General features: G+C 36.4%; 2 protein-coding genes across 2 annotated transcripts; both read left to right on the forward strand.

Annotated features, from left to right (window-relative positions):
• The first annotated feature begins 665 nt into the window (after positions 1 to 665).
• Positions 666 to 4,265, forward strand: LOC145679023 (uncharacterized). The gene has a single exon (XM_081749624.1). The coding sequence runs from the start codon at positions 666 to 668 to the stop codon at positions 4,263 to 4,265; it is 3,600 nt and encodes a 1,199-aa protein (XP_081605750.1).
• A 107-nt stretch (positions 4,266 to 4,372) lies between these two features.
• On the forward strand, positions 4,373 to 5,869 carry LOC145679024 (uncharacterized). Its single transcript, XM_081749625.1, has one exon. The coding sequence runs from the start codon at positions 4,373 to 4,375 to the stop codon at positions 5,867 to 5,869; it is 1,497 nt and encodes a 498-aa protein (XP_081605751.1).
• The last annotated feature ends 13,761 nt before the right edge of the window (positions 5,870 to 19,630 follow it).

Consider the following 19,630-nt stretch of genomic DNA (forward strand, 5'->3'; position numbering starts at 1 on the left):
AAATTTAAGATATTAACATTATATTGTGTACGCTGCAGCATGGGAATGATTAACAAGTCCAGCTCCGAATGCTATAGTCAATGATGCATAATTACGTTAAATAAATAAAGGGTGGTTCCAAAAGAATACACAAATTGAAAACATCATATTTTCACAGCTACGAATCCGAGATGAAAGAATGGAAAACTATATGACAACATGCAATCTAGAATTTTATATAAGCCACTAGAGAGGAGGGGATTCGTTTAGAGGTCATCCGCCCCTTGCTCTGAATTTCAGATTTTGGGGGCAGCAATGCAAATTTAAAAACCTTTTGCTGAGCAAAGTCCAACATTAAAAATTTGAAGTCCTTACACCGAATAAATACGGAGTTTGATCAGTTATAATCCATTTTCATTGGCATGGTTTATATAGCTAAGGAGCTATAGGTCTATATTTGTTGGGAATAGGAGCTGGCAACATTGTGCCTTGTTTGCTGTTCAGCTGCTAGAAGAAGAAGAAGGACTAGAAAGTGTGCCCGCATGGAGCTTGTAGAAGCTATTTTCTGGTGTTACGTTTTTGTGGAAATAAAAGTGAATAGCTGGGAATAAAAAGGTTTTCATTCCTCTAAAGTGTAAATCTTTTGATTTCTAACATCTGGCGACTGTAACAGGATACAATAGACCATGGAGGAAATGAAAAAACAGCGTAAAATCTTGAGAGCAGCATTCACTAGGTTGCATACGAACTGTTCGGAACTGTGTAGTGCAGAACTTAAAAACGAAAGTGATATTAGTGGTACATTTCAAGTGTTAGAAGAGAAATACATGAAAATGAAGGAGATAGATGAGAAGATAATGACATCAGCAATAGAAGATAATTGGAGCGAGAAAGAGCTACTAGAAGAAACGGAGCAAGCAGATAAGTATTCTTTAAAATTCTACCAAATTAAAAACAAGGTTGAGGCTGCGTTGCATGCGTGTAAAACGAACGAGAGTAGTGGTAGCACGAGTAGTGAAAGAAACCTTAAACTTCCAGAAGTGGAAATTAAGAAATTTGATGGTAATTTGAAAAACTGGCTTCCGTTTTGGTCACAGTTTGTGCGCATAGACGAAAATAAACGGATTCCTAATGTAGACAAATTCCAATATCTCATTCAAGCTATTGTACCGAACACACGTGCACGTCAGTTCGTAGAAAGTTTTCCCCTGTGTGAAGATAACTACCCGAAGGTTATTCAGGGTTTGAAAGCGCGTTTTGGACGTGACGATATGTTAGTAGAGGTATATGTTCGTGAACTTTTAAAGCTAGTGTTTCATAATCTAAGTAACAATGGTAACCTAGAATTGATAGACCTGTATGACAAGTTGGAATCGCAACTTCGCGCTTTAAGTACTTTAGGTGTCACAACAGATAAATGTGCTGCCATGCTGTATCCCCTTGTGGAGTCATGCTTACCTGCTGAACTATTGCGTACGTGGCAGAGGGACAGTACAAACAGTGCAGACGCAACTTTAGAAAAACGTTTGGAAGACTTTATGTCATTTTTGCGGAAAGAAGTAGAAAACGAAGAAAGAATAGCTCTTGCTGTGTCCGGGTTTGATATACAAGACACCAGTAATGTGGGAAAGAAAAGGAAAGAACGCAGTAATCGTTCCGATTTTGTACCAACTGCCGCTGAATTAGTTAATTGTAAAAATAGTGCAAAGTGCATTTTTTGTGATCAATCGCACGCAAGTGAAAACTGTGTAAAAGCCTGTAATTGGACATACGAGGAAAAAATAAACATTTTGAAGGGAAAGGGATGCTGTTTTCGGTGCCTTAAGAATTCGCACAAGAGTTCAAAATGTTATGCTAAGTTGACTTGTAGTGCATGCAAGGCGCGTCACGTTAGTGTTATGTGTAGTGGCAGAAATAAATCTAAGAATGCGTCAAGTAACGGTGATAAACAGACTCATGTGAAGCATGTTATCGAAAACACACTGACAAACAATGAACATTCCGAAACATTTTTACAAACATTGGTAGTAAAAGTGAGAGGGCGGAATTCAGAAAAGGACGTCAGGGCGATTATAGACACTGGTTCACAGCGATCTTATATCTGTACTAGCTTAGCGCAGGAAATGAACTATGAAGTATTACGAAAAGAAACTGTAGCGCACGCTCTTTTTGGAGGAGTATTTTCAGAACCATGTGAACATGACTGTTTTCGAGTTAGGCTAACCAACCTCAATGGTGATTATGCATGTAATTTTGAAGCACTGAATCAGGATGTTATTTGTAATAGTGTTACATCAATCATAGATGGTCCTTGGTTATCAGAGTTACGGGAAATGGGTATAGAAATATCCGATAATCAACCTGGCCCAATCGCAATTTTAATAGGAGCGGACACTGCCGGTAAACTTTTCACAGGTAAGAGAATTGCTTTGAAAGTTGGCCTGATTGCTATGGAGACATTGCTTGGCTGGATTTTAATGGGAAAAATAAACAGGAAGGATTCTGTTAGGTTTTCTACAATGCAAGTCACAACGATGTTTTGCAAATCAACACCTGTTTCAGACTTGTGGAAACTGGATGTTTTAGGCATAACCGATCCAGCGGAAAAGAAAACGAAAATGGAAGCGCAACAGGAAGTAATGGAATATTTTAACCAGACAACGACCATTAACGCTGACGGGAGGTATGAAGTAAAAATGCCTTGGCTAATGGAACATCCACCTCTCCCCAACAACATAGATACCTGTAAAAGAAGACTGAAGAATGTAGTTGCTAGATTGAAGGCTGAAAACTACTACGAAATGTACGAGAAGGTTCTGAAAGAGTGGGAAGATGAAGACATCGTAGAGGAAGTTCCTGCGGAAGAGATAGAGAAGAAAGGCTACTACTTACCTCATCGTCATGTCGTTAAGATGACTAGTAGTACGACGAAGATCCGTCCAGTATTTGATGCCTCAGCGAGGGAGAAAAATCATCCATCTTTAAATCAGTGTTTAGAGAAAGGAATCAATTTGATAGAAATTATTCCAGCGATTCTGACACGTTTTAGATTGAACAAGTTGGGAGTTGTGTCTGACATAAAGAAGGCGTTTCTACAAATTTCCCTGTGTAAGAGTGACCGAGACTATTTACGATTTCTTTGGATAAATGAAGAAGGTGGTATAAAAATATATCGTCACAAAAGAGTAGTGTTTGGCGTGAGTTGCAGTCCTTTCCTGTTGGGAGCCGTAATAGAGCATCATCTTAGGCGAGCACTACAAAAGTGTAATGAGGGTCAGAGTAGTTATGCTAAGGAAGTCATTTTGAAGTTATTGAATAGTTTTTATGTAGATAATTGTGTCACTAGTGTCAAAAATGAAGATGAGCTTCGTCAGCTTAGAGAAGAAGCCACGAACTTAATGGCAGAAGCGAAATTCGAACTTCGAGGGTTGGAGCATACCTCTTTAGAAAACACACTAGAAGAGAATAGAGTTCCTGTACTTGGCCTACAATGGGAAACTGTTTCAGATGTGTTGGAATTACGACCAGAATGTTTTGAGGGTACAAAACCTGCGGTTGTCACGAAGAGAATAATTTTGTCATTTGCTAACAGAATATTTGGTCCTATTGGTGTCACGTGTCCAGTAACGTTAAGCCCGAAAATTCTTTTACAACAAGTATGGTTATCGAAGGTAAATTGGGACGAAGCGGTACCAAAGGAAGTTGAGAAGAAATTCCTACAATGGATCAAAGAGTTGCCTCATTTAAAGAGACTTGTCTTTCCAAGATGGGCTGCTGGAGATTGTAAGAATTGGAGCCTACATGCATTCTGCGATGCTAGTGAGAGATCGTATGCTACGGCTGTCTTTCTCAGAACTGAAGAAAAAGGACAAGTGAAGGCGCAATTGATACAGGCGAAATGCAGGGTTGCTCCGATGAAGAAGTTAACCATTCCTCGACTGGAATTACTGGCAGCTACAATTGGTGCAATGTTAGCTACTACAGTGAGAGAAACATTGGATGTTGAGGATGTACCAATTTATTTCTGGACAGATTCTACCACCGTTTTAGCATGGATTAAGCGGGATATGCCATGGAATACCTTTGTATGGAATCGAATACAAGAAATAAGAAGATTAAGCAATTCAGGCAACGAGTGTTGGAGATTTGTTCCAGGAACCATGAATCCAGCTGATCTGCCCTCACGAGGGTGTTCACCTGAACAGTTAGTTGCGTCAAAATGGTGGGAGGGTCCAGACTGGTTAAGACGACCAATAGAAGAGTGGCCGGAGCAGAAGAATAAATAATCTTAGAAGAAAGAAGAAAAAACATTGTATCTGTAATAATTAATGCCAAAGAAGAAAACCGTGATTGGTACTACCGCCGTTTTTCAAAATATGAACAGATAATCCGCATGGTTGGTTGGATCAAGAGATTCATCTTCAATTGTCGTAATGGAAAGAAGAGAAGACAAGGAAAATTATCGGTAGAAGAAGTGACAGCTGCTGAGAAAACAGTCCTTAAACTCGTTCAGAAAGAGTCATTCGACGGCGTAGAAGACCTAAAGTTGAAGTCATTATGCCCATTTGAAGACAAAGATCAGATCATTAGGATGAAGACGAAAATTGTAGAGCTTTCAGATTCAGAAGTGTTTCGGTATCCTGTTGTATTACCAAACGCACATCCTGTGGTGAAGCGGTTGATTCATGACAAACATGTAGAATCTTGTCACGTTGGAGTGCAGGGTCTGATGAGTCTTCTCAGAGAAAGGTACTGGATTATAAGAGGAAGGCAAGGCGTTCGTTCCGTTGTTAGAAGGTGTGTCGTCTGTAGAAGATACAACGCCAAGAAGATGGAGACCTATCCCGTGGCCTTACCAGAAGATAGAGTTAAGGAATCAGCAATCTTTGAAGTCACAGGATTGGATATGGCGGGTCCAGTAATACTAAGAGATGGCAAGAAAGCATGGATTTGTATCTTCACATGTGCAGTGTATAGAGCGGTACATCTAGAATTAGTATCTGGATTGTCAACGGCCGATTTCCTTCAAGCGTTGCGGAGATTCGTCGCTAGAAGAGGACGTCCATCAGTAATCTACTGTGATAATGGTACCAATTTTGTCGGTGCAGAGAGCTTATTAGACAAACTCGAGTGGGAGAAGATAGAAGCGTACACCACTACAAAGCGTATCAAATGGAAATTTATTCCTCCCACATCACCTTGGTGGGGCGGCTGGTGGGAGCGTCTGATTAGACTAATGAAACAGTTGTTGAGAAGAGTACTTGGAAGAGCTTCCCTGACTTATGAAGAATTTAACACAATTCTTTGTGACTGTGAAGCAGTTATAAATTCCCGTCCTTTGACATACGTTTCTGAAGAAAGTTCTGATTTTGTGCCTTTAACTCCTCTAATGTTCCTACAACAGAATGCCGAAATTGGAGTACCTGACATTGATGTCATAGAAGCGGGGAGTCTACGAAGAAGATTGAAATACATTCAGGATATACGGAAGATTTTACGCAGTAGGTTTCGAAAGGAATATTTGGGACAGTTGGTTCAACATTGGAGAACCAGAGTGAATTGTAAGAAGATAGAAATAGGAGAGGTTGTTCTAGTGGGAAACGACAACTTAAAGCGGTTGAAATGGCCCCTAGCACGTGTTGTGGAACTTATACCTGGCCGTGATGGAAAAGTTCGTCTGGTGAGACTAAAGACCGGCGCGGGGATGATGGTGAGACCTCTTCAACGTATCTTCCCTTTGGAAATCAGGTCAGAAGAAGCTGTTGAACAAAATGTACTTAAGAGAAGACTGGTGGTACGAGAACCGAGAAGTGGAACTGATCAATGTGAAGGTGAAAAAGAATCTCAAATTATCACTACTAGAACTGGAAGAGCTGTGAAACCTCCCTAAAGATTGTCTCTTTTTACGTATTGTAATCCACAGTTTTAATGATGGGATGGTTGAGTCACTAGTTCCCTTACGTGACTCAAGGTGGGAGGATGTTGGGAATAGGAGCTGGCAACATTGTGCCTTGTTTGCTGTTCAGCTGCTAGAAGAAGAAGAAGGACTAGAAAGTGTGGCCGCATGGAGCTTTAGAAGCTATTTTCTGGTGTTACGTTTTTGTGGAAATAAAAGTGAATAGCTGGGAATAAAAAGGTTTTCATTCCTCTAAAGTGTAAATCTTTTGATTTCTAACAATATTGTTCTCTTGTATATTTTTTGGCCCAAGGAATCCAAAGGTGACTCTACTTTCGAGTTTCGGGTCTGCTTAAAACTCTAGAAATTGGTCCTAAGCAACTTTTCAGTTTTAATCATCTGTATGTTCTCCGTATTTATTCGGTGTAAGGACCTCAAGCTTGTTCTGTTGGACTTTGCTTATCAAAAGATTTTTAAAACTGCCTTATTGTCCCCAAAATCTGAAATCCAGAGTGGGTTGGGGGCGGTTGCCCTCGTGTCCCACTGACGCCCCTGTCTAGCGGCTGTCATATGAAACTTTTCTACGCCCTTTTGCATGGTTTTAGTTACATTTGTATTGAACTCTTCACTGCGAAGATATTACGTTTTGAAATAGAATTCATTTGCTGAGCAAAACTGAACTTTATTGAAAATGGATTTGAATCCATTGTGCTCTGAACACCCCAAATATTACCTTTCTTCAATAAATTATTGACTCAAAAACAACCAATTACACAGGCACGCAGAAAATATCCTGAAGTTAGCACAACATGAAGTGTGCTTCAAACATGACTTTTCGAAAATTTATTACTTTAAAATAATTTTATTAGCATCAGTGTTCTGAAATAGTAATCAAATTTTCTAACAAAAATCTCACCCGCCTCCACGAAAAGCAAGCTTAGCCCCTCGCTCGTGGGAAGGGTTGCAAACTAGAAACTGGTCCGTGCTATGATGGTGCGTTTGGTGTGACAACAAGTGTAACTACGGTAGTAGCGATTCTCCTAATAATTAGCGGCCTTGAGACAAACCCTGGGCCTTATTCAACGGACGACTTATTCAAGAAATTAGAAGAAATGGATAAGAAAATTACAGGACTGTATGACGAGGTAGGAGATTTCAAGAAGCAGATGGAGAATGTAGTGGAGGAAGTAACTAACTTACGGAAGGACAATGCTAAGGCAGAAGATCGCAATAAATAGGGAAACTATCGACAAACTGGAAAATCACTCGAGACGAAACAACATTATATTCCGTAATATACGACGAGAACCCAATGAAACGTGGGAAGAATCTGAAAACTTAGTGAGAGCATTCTGCAATGAACAATTGGGAATCGAACTTAGTTCGCATGATATTGAAAGGGCACATCGTCTAGGGAAGGGTCAAAATTCTCCAATCATTGCTAAACTTTCTTCGTATAAGACCAAAACAATAATTCTAAAAAATGCATTTCGTGCAAAAGGTTCTCCTGTTGTTATAACGGAAGACTTTTCAAGAGCCGTCGAGAGACTCGAAGAGAACTTAACATGTTTTTAAAGGAGGAGAAATCTCGTGGAAAGAACGTTAGGCTTCGGTTTGATAAACTCTACATAGACAACAAACCGTACACACTAAATGAATTAAAGGCTGCGAAGAGTGAAGTGCGTGTGAATAACAGTGAAGTGCGTCTGTATAATAGTGAAGTGTCTGAATACCGCAGTAAGTGTATAGAGTCCAAAAGGATCAGAATCCGGAGATGGCAACAGTGGCAAAGGAATGTCATTCCGAAGCACAGGTGAGTGAACCAGTTACCCCCCACAATCAACCCTCTAGTTCTCATCCTTCAAGAAAAACAAGAGCATCAACTGTGTCTCGGGGAAGGGGAAAGAGGCAACCTTGACAGAAGGATGACTCAGTTTGCTGCATTGTTAATCCCCCCAGCAAATCTGATAACAAAAGCAGTGCTCAAAATAAACAATTTTCTGTATATTATCAGAACGCGAATGGACTACGAAGCAAACAATTTGAATTCTATACAAATGTATTAGCAAATAATTACGATTTAATTATAATAACTGAGAGTGGGCTTTGTGATGGTATACACAACGCGGAATTCTTTGATTCAAGATATACCGTATTTCGCCAAGATAGGAATCTTGAACTGACTGGGAGGGCTAAAGGAGGGGGAGTTGTTGTAGTTGGGCTGCACGTGCACTCTGTTTATAATATTGCTTCATATGATAGGGGATTTGAATGTGTAATAGCAAAGATAACAATCGGGTCATCAAATGTATACGTATGTGCTGTTTATATACCACCTGATTCAAACATGGCTGTTTACGAAAACTTTTTTCAATTCATTGAGGGCAACATTTCTGTGGGAAGTGCTGTTTTGTGTATTGGAGATTTTAATATTCCAGAAATAACAGGAGTGGAATTTTCTTTTGAGCATTCAACTGGTACTTGTAAAAGTTTGTATAATTTCATGAGCTTGTTTGGTCTAAGTACATATAACAATGTTGGAAACGAAAATAATCGTACATTAGATTTAGTAATATCTAGCATAGAAGGAGTGGATGTTGAAAGAGCGGAAATGTCATTGGTGTCTGAAGATCGCCATCATCCAGCACTGGTAATCTTATGGTCATATAAACGATCACCAAAAATGAAATCCCAAAATTACTTCCAGGGTTACAATTTTAGAAGGGCTAACTTCTTAAAAATGTATAATGATTTATCAAATGTGAATCGGGACTGTCTTAAGCTTTCAAATGATGTTGATGTTGTAGTAGATAAATTTTACGAAATACTCCGTAACGTTTTAGGTGCAAGCGTTCCTCCTAAGAAACTCACTAACCAAAATTATCCGTGTTGGTTTACGGCTAGTATCATTAAAAAACTTAAAGCAAAATCATACCATCACGAAAAGTGGAAAATTGGAAAGGGAAATATTTCATTTCACAGAGAGGAGTTTTGCAAAATGCGCAGGGAAATAAAACTAGAAATATCGCAAGCTCTTAGAACGTTCATATTAGAAACGGAAAATAAAATAGGCACGGATCCTTGTTATTTCTGGAACTACATTAAAAGTAAAACTAAACATATTTCAACTGGGTTTCTTGCCTTTAATGGTCAGGAATTAAAAAAACAACAACGATATTGCTAATGCGTTTGCTAATTATTTTCGGTCAGTATACTCAGATGTCGGTGCTAAATATAGTATACAAAATTACACTCCTGACAAACCTGTATATGATACATTAGATCTGTTAGTACTCAATGAAATAAAAATGGAAGAAGTAGAAGAAGCGATAAGAAAATTGAAGCCAAAAACGTCGTGTGGTTCAGATGGCATACCACCTTATATACTAAAAGGTTGTATGGACATTCCTAAATATCCCATACATATTATAGCGAATATCTCAGTAAAGACAATAATTTTTCCAGAAAAGTGGAAAGAAACCATAATCTGTCCGATACCGAAGGCCAACGGAACTAGAGATATAGGTAAATTCAGACCCATATCAGTATTGCCACCATTTTCAAAGGTATTTGAACAGATTATTTATCAACGTGTTCTAAATCATGTGAAACCCGTGCTATCGACCTATCAACACGGCTTTGTACGATATAGATCAACATCCACGAACCTGGCCATCATTACTAACTACATCTCAACGGAGATTGATAAAGGTAATCAGGTGGATGTAATCTATACTGACTTTTCTAAAGCCTTCGACCTAGTGGATCATCACATCTTACTAGCCAAACTAAACTCTTTCCACTTTTCTCAAGCGTACAAATAGTTAATATCTTCCTACTTAAGTAATCGTAGGCAATCAGTTGTTTATAAAGAGTGCATTTCTGAAAAGTTCAATGCTTTGTCAGGGGTTCCCCAGGGCTCAAATCTCGGACCGCTTTTGTTTCTCTTAGCAGTGAATGATTTGCCGACTAGAATTAAACATGCTAACTGTCTTCTATTTGCAGATGATCTCAAAATATATATTAAGGTAGATTCAACTGATGATTGCGAGAAAGTACAACAAGACTTAAGTAACATTATGGAATGGTGTAATAAAAATAAATTTAAAATGAATGTAAATAAATGTAACGTCTTACGTTTTACACGTAAGAGTAGTTATTCGATTGATGCGACAAAATTAAGCTCTCCCAAGTATATCAAAGATCTTGGAATTTTCTTTGATCAAAATTTAACATTTAAGCATCATATGGAAACAGTAACGAGCGAGGCTTATAGAAACCTTGGTTTTATCATGAGGCTAGGTAAAGAGTTTCGTAATGATTTAACTTTAATGAAATTGTACTTCACTTACGTTCAGTCAAAATTAGAATATGCTACTGTTGTGTGGACACCAAATATGATAAAATACTGTGATATGATTGAGGGAATACAGAAAAAAAATCCTAAGACTTCTAACGTACAGGAAAACTGGGCTTTACCCGAAATATGAATCTTACAGAGAGTTACTGGAAAATTATCAACTACCCACTTTATACGAAAGAAGTAGATATAATGATCTAATATTTTTATATAAATTAATACATGATAAGATTGACTCTATTGAGCTGCGTTCGTTGCTTTGTTTCCAAGTCCCATCAACCAGAACGAGGATAGGAAACACATCTACGTTTTATCAAAGAAAGGCAAGAACAAATATTCTTCGGAAATCTCCTATATGGAGGATAAGCACTTTCCACAATGAGGTTGAAAAAGACTTCAATATTGATATATTTAGCATGTCGGAAAGTGTGTACAAAAGAACAATTAAACAGGCATGTTTTGGAAACGGCATATAAAGAGCACATGTGCTAAAGACAATATAAATGTGTATTTTTAAATTGTCTATTTTGTAATGTGTATTTCTTTTAATTATTTGTATATCTCACTGTTTTGTATTATTATGTATTTTGTTGTCAAATTGGGCCTAGAGCCTGTTGTGTTGTGCTTGAACTAAAATAAAAATAAAATAAAATAAAACTAGAAAACTTTTAGAAGCAATAACTCCGAAATGACTTGTTTTAGGACTAAAATAACCGCACAATCGCATTTCTGGTAAACTTCTAGCCTTAAAACATGTGACATGACTCCCTTTGCATTTGAAATTTCGAATAGCAATCAAAGATGTCCGCCATGATGCTTGGTAGCATCATCTGATGTGTCAGACGACTTCCAAGTTTCATCTTTCTCCCTCAACCCGTTCTTAATACACAAGGATGGTGAGGACTTTTGCTTTGCCATATATATTGATAGATCATGTGAAATCTCTATAGTAGGCAGTTTTTAAAATCTACCTAAAAAGCTTATTACAACCAAGGAAGTATTTAACAGAGTCACTGGCAAGAGGGTGTAATAAAAGGGGTCGTGATATGAAATAAGTTGAGAATTACTAACCTATACTGAAATATTCTGTAAGCAACACAGTGCAGTCTTAACGAGAATAAAATAAATGAAAAGATAGGTTGTAAGAGCAAAAAAGTCTTAATAAATAAGTTATTACACGATTTTGAAATATGTTTAAAATCACTTTTTAAACAGTTCAGAATGTTTAAAACAAGTTTTTTTTGTGTCTGTTTGAATATCTTTTTCATGTTTTAAACGCATGTTTTGATCTTTTTTTTTAAAAAAAAAAAAAACTGTATTTTCTCCAACTCTGCTTCAAAACCACAATTAATTATGTTTTAAAACATCTCGTAGCAACGCAGCGTCTGCCTCCATTTTGCGTTTTCTAGATTTCAGGCGTTTACGTTGTTTTGAATATCTCAACATGTATTTGCCCTAGCAAATTAAAAATTGCTAGGTGTGTTCAACTTGTGCAAAGCTAAAACCTTGTTCTCTTAACATTTTTTGCCTAGAACTCCTTGGAAGGAGTGAGCAACATTTTTGGACATTGAAGATATGTGGGAAGAGGAAGCAACTAACGTAGAGGTCTGAATTGTGTATGCATGTAGTCCGGGGTCATACATTTATACTCAAAAATTTACAAACCTGTAGCTGCTCCCAAAAACCTGAAAAAAGATCGTAAAATTGGGGAATTATTCCAATTTGGCATATTTCACTGTCCAATATATCCAATGGGCCTGGATAATAAAAGTGCAATTTTGGGATTAGTTACTCCTTTAGTATACAATAACACACAACAAAGCGTGTTTTGTGTTTTTGAGCAGAAGGGGTCAAAATATTAAGGAATGACGTCATACTCTAGGAGATGTTTTGTTCACAAATTCAACTGGAAATTCGTTGTTGTGACGTAAAATAAGGTAGGATGAATGGCTAGTCCAGTCAAGGCTCCCAAATTCCTTTCTTTCCTTTAGTTGTGACTCACTGTCGTATCACCAACAGCAGCACTGGTGAAGAATGCCGCTTTCAGCAGAAGGCGAGGAAAGTCAAAATGCTAACTTGATAAAAAAAATCCGTAAGTACTCATTGTTGTTTGCTATATCAATGATATTCAAACATGATTATGTTTGTTATAACTGTCAAATCATGCAGGAGAGTGTTGTTCTTTCGTTTGGTCTACATATCCCAGTCACTGAACACTCACTCACTATAAACAGTAACTGGGGAAAGTAAATTTAACGAAAGGACAACAGTCTCCTGCATTTGTTGACAGTTAAAGCAACAATAAGCAGAATTGAATATCATTGAGATTGCAAGCAGAAAGAGAAATGAGTACTCACGGACTTTTTCTTGCTAAGCACGACTTTTCTCGCCTTCTGCTGATAGCGGCATTCTTCATCAGTCCTGCTGTGTGCGTTAAGACAGTGAGTCACAAATAAAGGAAAAAAAGAGCTTGGGAGTCTTAACTGGACTACCCATTCATCGTACCTTAATTTACGTCACAACAACGAATTTCCAGTTGAATTTGTGAACAAAACATCTCCTAGAATATGACGTCATTCCTTAATATTTTGACCCCTTCTGCTCAAAAACACAAAACACGCTTTCTTGTGTGTTATGGTATACTAAAGGAGTAACTAATCCCAAAATTTCACTTTTATTATCCACTCCCATTGGAGATATTGGACAGTGAAATATGCCAAATTGGCATAATTCCCCAATTTTACGATTTTTTTCAGGCTTTTGGGAGCAGCTACAGGTCTGCAAATTTTTGAGTATAAATGTATGATCCCGGACTACATGCATACAAAAATTCAGACCTCTATGTCAGTTGCTTCCTCTTCCCAAACATGTCTTCAATGTCCAAAAATGTTGCTACTGTAAGCCCTGATTTCACCCCTTTCAAGGGGTTTTAGGCAAAAATGTTAAGAGAACAAAGTTTTAGCTCTTCACAAGTTGGACACACCCAGCAATTTTCAATTTGCTAGCACAAATAGATGCTGAGATATTCAAAACAACGTAAAGGCTTAAAATCGAGAAAACGCAAAATGGCAGCAGGAGCTGCGTCGCTACGAGATGTTTTAAAAAATAATTAATTGTGGTTTTGAAATACCCTGATATAGTATAATCATTCATGAGAAAATAATATTTTTTGGAAATGGACATGCTTGATCACAGAATGGATTGACTGTTAAACAAAAGCGCTAAAAGTAGAAAATAATAATAATAATTGCGTCCACTTTTAGAATTAAAAATATATATATATTACAAGCTTCAGTGTTTAATTAAGAGAAAGAGGTAACACGTTTCTTTCTTTCTTTAATGTAGGCTTTGGTCTAAAAAGTAATTTTGGTGACAACAAACATGGGTTTCATCTAGTACTAAAGGGGATCAAATCTCGTCGTTGGCAAATGAATTTCTTCTTTATATAAAAATAAAATAAATGATCATCGAACAAAAAGAGAGATGTAACATGTTGTGCATATGTGAATATGACTCTCATTGTTTGAACATTTTACTTTCTTCAGGTTGTCTTCAGGCTGTCTATAATAATAATAATAATAATAATAATAATAATAATAATAATAATAATAATAATAATAATAATAATAATAATAATAATAATAATAATAATAACAAAGCGCTTCGGAGCAAAAAATAATAAATTACTATTATCTATAAAAGTTTTTGAATCCTGTCCAATGCCAATCAACTAATACAAGATTAATTTGGGTGAAAAATTAATGAAGCGTTAATTTGTTTGGATTACCACATACTTCAAGTTTTTAAAAATAATTCTAACAAGGACCGTGCCGTGGAAAGTCAGCGCCCGGGGCGAGAGTATACTAAGGCACTCCCCGCACATATGAGCGAGATCAACAGACCAACCGCAAAGCGTCACCATGGTTGGCGAGAAGTGTAAGAAAATTTGCAAAAATAAACTCTGGTTTTCCTTGATTTTGAGCACTTTTTATTACTTTTTTCCTTCCATTTTATATATGTGCACATGCATTTTCCTAATATGTGTGACATTATAGGACAACTTCCTAAAGCAAGAAGAGGATTTAAGTACATACTGGTAACATTCCAAGTAATTTTCCCTTTCTTTTTTCTTTCCTCCTTCTCTTTTATTTCCTCCCGAATTTTGCACCACTTTACTTCGGCACCCAGGGACGTCGCGTCGCCGCGCTCCGGCAATGATTCTAAGGAATTATTTTCTGCTGTTAGTGTTTTTATTATATTCTACTTTCTTGCGCTTTTGTTGGAGTCGGTTAATATTTTTTTCATAAAAAATAAATTATCTTAGCGTGTTATTGAAGTCGTTATTTTTAAGTTAGTTGTATTTTTAATTTTTTTCTTTATCCCAGTAGTTTATTTAGATACGAGTAGCTTAACTAAAGCTAGGACACCAAGTTACCATAAAGTTTATCAGTCTACAAAACATGCGAAAACAATATATATTATATATTTTGACTCTTGTTCAAGTACAACTTTTGTTTCTTTCTCCCTAAAAACCGGCTTTTTGTATAAAAATCTAACTGTTCCCAAAAAGGTGACTTTTTCTGTCTCTCTAGTAGAGTGATTTAAAATTTTCCAGGAATTTCTTACGCTCCTCTAACAAGTTATAACTCCCAAACTTCTGAAATTGGTAGCGAGTGTGGTTCGTATAATATATAGAAATAAATAGTTTTATTTATCCTGGCAAAAGAGGGCTAGTATTTTGGTTGTATATATGTATATACTGCAACTTTGATCACTGTACAACTTTATTCGAGAACTTGAATTGAAACTGTTTTACTCAAAAACGAAGCTGTAAGAATTAATAATTTTAATTAAATAAAAAATGCATTTATTCATCTTTAAAATTCTTATCATTAATGTCTATTTACCGTTACATTTCTGAGTTGCATCAATAATTCTTTTGTTGACTGTTGTTTAAAAGCAATGTATGAGTAACTTGTACAAATCTCATCATATTTTTATTCAGGGTTTGTTAGTTTTCCTGAATTTCCAATAACGTGAATAGAACCTTGTAAGAGCACTTCTGAGAATTTCAGATTAAGTTTTTTTTTAATATCGAGAGTTATAAAGAAATTACATAAAAAATGTAATTTTTCTCTTATTTCTGATACCTAATTTTCATTCCTGGCAAAAAAGGGCTAGTATTTTGGTTGTATATATGTATATACTGCAACTTTGATCACTGTACAACTTTATTCGAGAGCTTGAATTGAAACTGTTTTACTCAAAAACGAAGCTGTAAAAATTAATAATTTTAATTAAATAAAAAAATGCATTTATTCATCTTTAAAATTCTTATCATTAATGTCTATTTACCGTTACATTTCTGAGTTGCATCAATAATTCTTTTGTTGACTGTTGTTTAAAAGCAATGTATGAGTAACTTGTACAAATCTCATCATATTTTTATTCAGGGTTTGTTAGTTTTCCTGAATTTCCAATAACGTGAATAGAACCTTGTAAGAGCACTTCTGGGAATTTCAGATTAAGTTTTTTTTTAATATCGAGAGTTATAAAGAAATTACATAAAAAATGTAATTTTTCTCTTATTTCTGATACCTAATTTTCAAAAGATGAAAACAGCTAATTATTGCATTCAACCAATCATTTTAGATTTCAAGATCCAACGTCACTGACGCGAATAAAAAGAGAAATTAAAAATGTCAAAAATATTCCATATCAATAAATTTTAACTTGGCAACAAAATCATTTTTCTTACTTGTGCTCATTTACGTTTGACTACAAACGATAAACTCTCACAAATGTAAACATATTATTCATTTTCTTTTCTATATTCACACACTGATGATTCTGAAAACGAATTGTCAACTACAATAAAAGATTTAATGAGCAGGTAAACCCATAAAAGGAAACAATTTTAACTTTTTTTTTTTAAAAAAAGAAAGCACAATTGAATAAAATTAAATTCAACGTACACATAAAAACAGTAAAATAAATTAGAACAACAATACTCCCAAAGAAAAATAACAAAATTGTCAGAGATAGTATCCAATTACTTGAAAAAGACTGGTTGATTGGTTGGGAGTCACCTTGCCCCTTTTTAGTACTGCATTACATGATGATGTATGGACTGAAATAATAACTATAATACTCGTAATAATATAATAATAACAACAATTTTTATCAATCCACTGCTAGATGAAGACTTCTTCAACTCATCTCAATATCTCTACCTTGGGCAATTCTTTTTAATCTTTCTCCACACTACCTTCTGACTCCATTACAACAGCTTCTGGTCCCTTGTAAAGATGGAATGGTTCGTGAAGTTTGTGACCTAACTAAGAGAAGTACTTGTCCAGTGTTTCGTGACTCGAAGAAGACGAAACATTATCATTCATATGGAATATGTGTATATAACTGCTAATGTAATTCCAACCAACAGGGCTCTTTTTCACTTCTCATTAAAGCTATATTATTCACTCTTGTGAATTTTTTATGTATCAAACCATTGCATTGAAAGATAACTTCAAGGTCTATCAGAGTATAAAGGAGTGAGAATAACAGAAAACGAAATATGCATGTTGTTTTTGTTATGAAATATCGTCAACAGTTAATCGAGCAACTCTGTAAAACTTGTGTAGAATAAGAGATGCCATTAAGACAAAAGTATGTTCTGTTAAGTCTCTCTCTCTCTTCTTTTGTATAGTCACTGTTCAAAACTACTGTGAGGAAACGAATAAGCATAAAATTATATTTGAAATCTTCGGGACATTTTACCTTGATTATTGAAATGCCACACAGGAAATTAAATAAGCTGAGTATCTGTAGAGCTAATACTTCGGCTGCTATCGGATAATCGAGTTTATTCGGATCGACAGGTCTGAAAAACAAGGCACAGGCCAAATTAACTCAGTCATGATGCAAGAGACTCAAGCGACACAGTGTGACCCGTGACAACATCAGTCTCTTGATATCATGTTATGGACTACTTTTTTCTGTTGATTATATTTTTTTCACAGAACATATCGTGCCCATTGCCTTTATGCTTTACGAATATCCATTAATCCTGTCAAAGTTCTTTTGCTATGTTTACTGCAGTTCCTAGCATGTATTTCTTCATACTATGTTGTATAGTCGTGCAGAGAATATAACACTTGCTTACTGATGATGACGGTTCAATGTGTTATCTTTCTCCGTCGTCCCAACAACAGGTCGACTACACGTATGACGGCGTATGCCTAAAGAGGTGTATAAATTGGAGTACCTCCGTGTTGGCGTTTGCAGCAGTTTCATCTTTTCCGTTGGTTCTATTATAACTCTCGTAGAACTGATAACTACCAATGATCTTCTCGACATTTTAGATTATCAGGTCATCCTATGATATCATTTTTGCACTTAAACAATCCTCTTCCCTCTGCAATTTTTAGTTCTTACTTCTGATATGTATGTATTAAGAATTTAAGGTAAATTCAAGTGAGCTTCCCCTAAAATTAGGTAGCCTCCCTTTCTATTTTAGCATCATGGCTACAGGCTTGTATGATGCAGATGTTCCCCAACAACGGTGCAGTTTTCAAATGATAACGCGTCAGTACACATACCAAGCTGTTCAGGAGTAGTTTAATAACCATCATCTTCAAGAGCTCTTCTGGTTTGCTCCATACCCAAACTCGAACACTTCTGAACATTAATAATCAATGTTTTGATCAGAGAGTCCGATACACATTTTCTCATCCACGACCACCACCATAAACACGTAGGTATAAATTGGTATGATCGAGTTGTGTGGAGTCAGTAGTGAGAGAACTGTGGTACGCTGAACATGGCTGCGCACATACAGCCCCTTGCCGAGTGCTAAATACACTTGGTAATCAAGTTTCTCCACGATAAGAAACTGTGGGCATCAAAGATCCTACGGCAATTGTTTGAAGTGTATGGGCAGGACGTCATGAGTGAATGTATGATCAAAGGATGGTACAGACAGAGAATTTACAACAGTTTACACCAATGTGCAAAACTAACACCGTAGTGTCAAATTTACGCTTGTTGGGTTACCTTTGACCATTCTCTACAACCCCGACCTCGTACTCAGAGACTTCCAGCTGTTTCTCTCTGAAGCGATTTCTGGTTGAACAGCGTTTTGATAGAGCAGATGAGTTTCAGAGGGTTGTGATATCTTAGTTCTAGTCTTTGGCAACATAATTCTTTGACATATTTACAAAAACTGGTGACACACTACGAAAAATCCCTCAGCAAGAATGATACATTTAGTAAAAGGTTGGTTGTCTATCATAGCGCGTCCAGTAAGAGAACGTCTCTGACAGCTCGCAGTGACATTGCCACTACACGCGTGTCAAGGTTTTTTTCGGTGCAACTGTAGTGGCAATTTAATTAATGGTATACGACAGAGTGATCGTGGTTGGTAACACTGGTATCAAAGTAGGGGCTGCAATATCCCACCGCATGTGGTAAGAAACGTCAGAGACCCTCTCTTCTTGGCCGTGCTATAACTCCACAATAATCATTTTTGTCTGATGTTCGTCTTTTGTTTTACAGTCTATCGGAACTTAATTTTTGAATGCATCTTCTATCTGTGAAACACTGTCACATTTCTGAAAGTCCCATTGAACAATGACACTTTTTAATGGTCGTAATGCTGGCTAAGATATAAAGAAATCAAGTGAGTAACTGATATAGCGTATTATTCAAACAAATTATTTTTTAAAATTATTGAGTCGAGTAACATTAACATTATTATTATTATTATTATTATTATTATTATTATTATTATTATTATTATTATTATTATTATTATTATTATTAAACTGCTGTAAAGTTATATTCTCACAAGGGACCATTCCGATTTGATGAATTCAATTGCTGAAAATGATTGCTAACATTGGATTCAGCATCAAAAGAAACAAAAGAGAGGGTGTTTCGTGGCAGACCGTATACAGGATGGGAGATAAATGAGAGCAAAGTACGAAGATAGAACGTAGGAAATGTCTAGAAATGCCATGCTTATTTTGAAACGAGTAGAGAGATTGAGGTCAAATGTTAGATATGAGGAATGCATGTAGAATTCCACTGAATAGGCGTAATGTGAATCAATAGAGACATCTAAAAAAACACGCCGTATTGGACTTAGCACAAAAAAAAAGTATACGGGAAATGGATCATGTGACATATGGTTCTTGACACATACCGTCTATTGAAATCAATAGTGGCCAATACAGTTTGAGACCTCTGTAGCAGGAGGCGTTCCACGCTATGGCAATATATCAATACTGTCGTAAAGGTGACGTGAATGAGGAACTACAGACCCTGAAGTACTATCCATGAGCACGTATGCACGAAGGGTAGAAAGAGGTAGAATCGAATAATCCTGGTACACCAAG

The sequence above is a fragment of the Thermobia domestica genome, chromosome 2 (genome assembly GCF_964235325.1).
Source record: "Thermobia domestica chromosome 2, izTheDome1.hap1.1, whole genome shotgun sequence".
NCBI classification, from domain to species: Eukaryota; Metazoa; Arthropoda; class Insecta; order Zygentoma; family Lepismatidae; genus Thermobia; species Thermobia domestica.

Coding starts and splice junctions, on each gene's coding strand:
- LOC145679023 (XM_081749624.1), top strand. CDS start 666: ATGGAGGAAATGAAAAAACAGCGTAAAATCTTGAGAGCAGCATTCACT.
- LOC145679024 (XM_081749625.1), top strand. CDS start 4,373: ATGGTTGGTTGGATCAAGAGATTCATCTTCAATTGTCGTAATGGAAAG.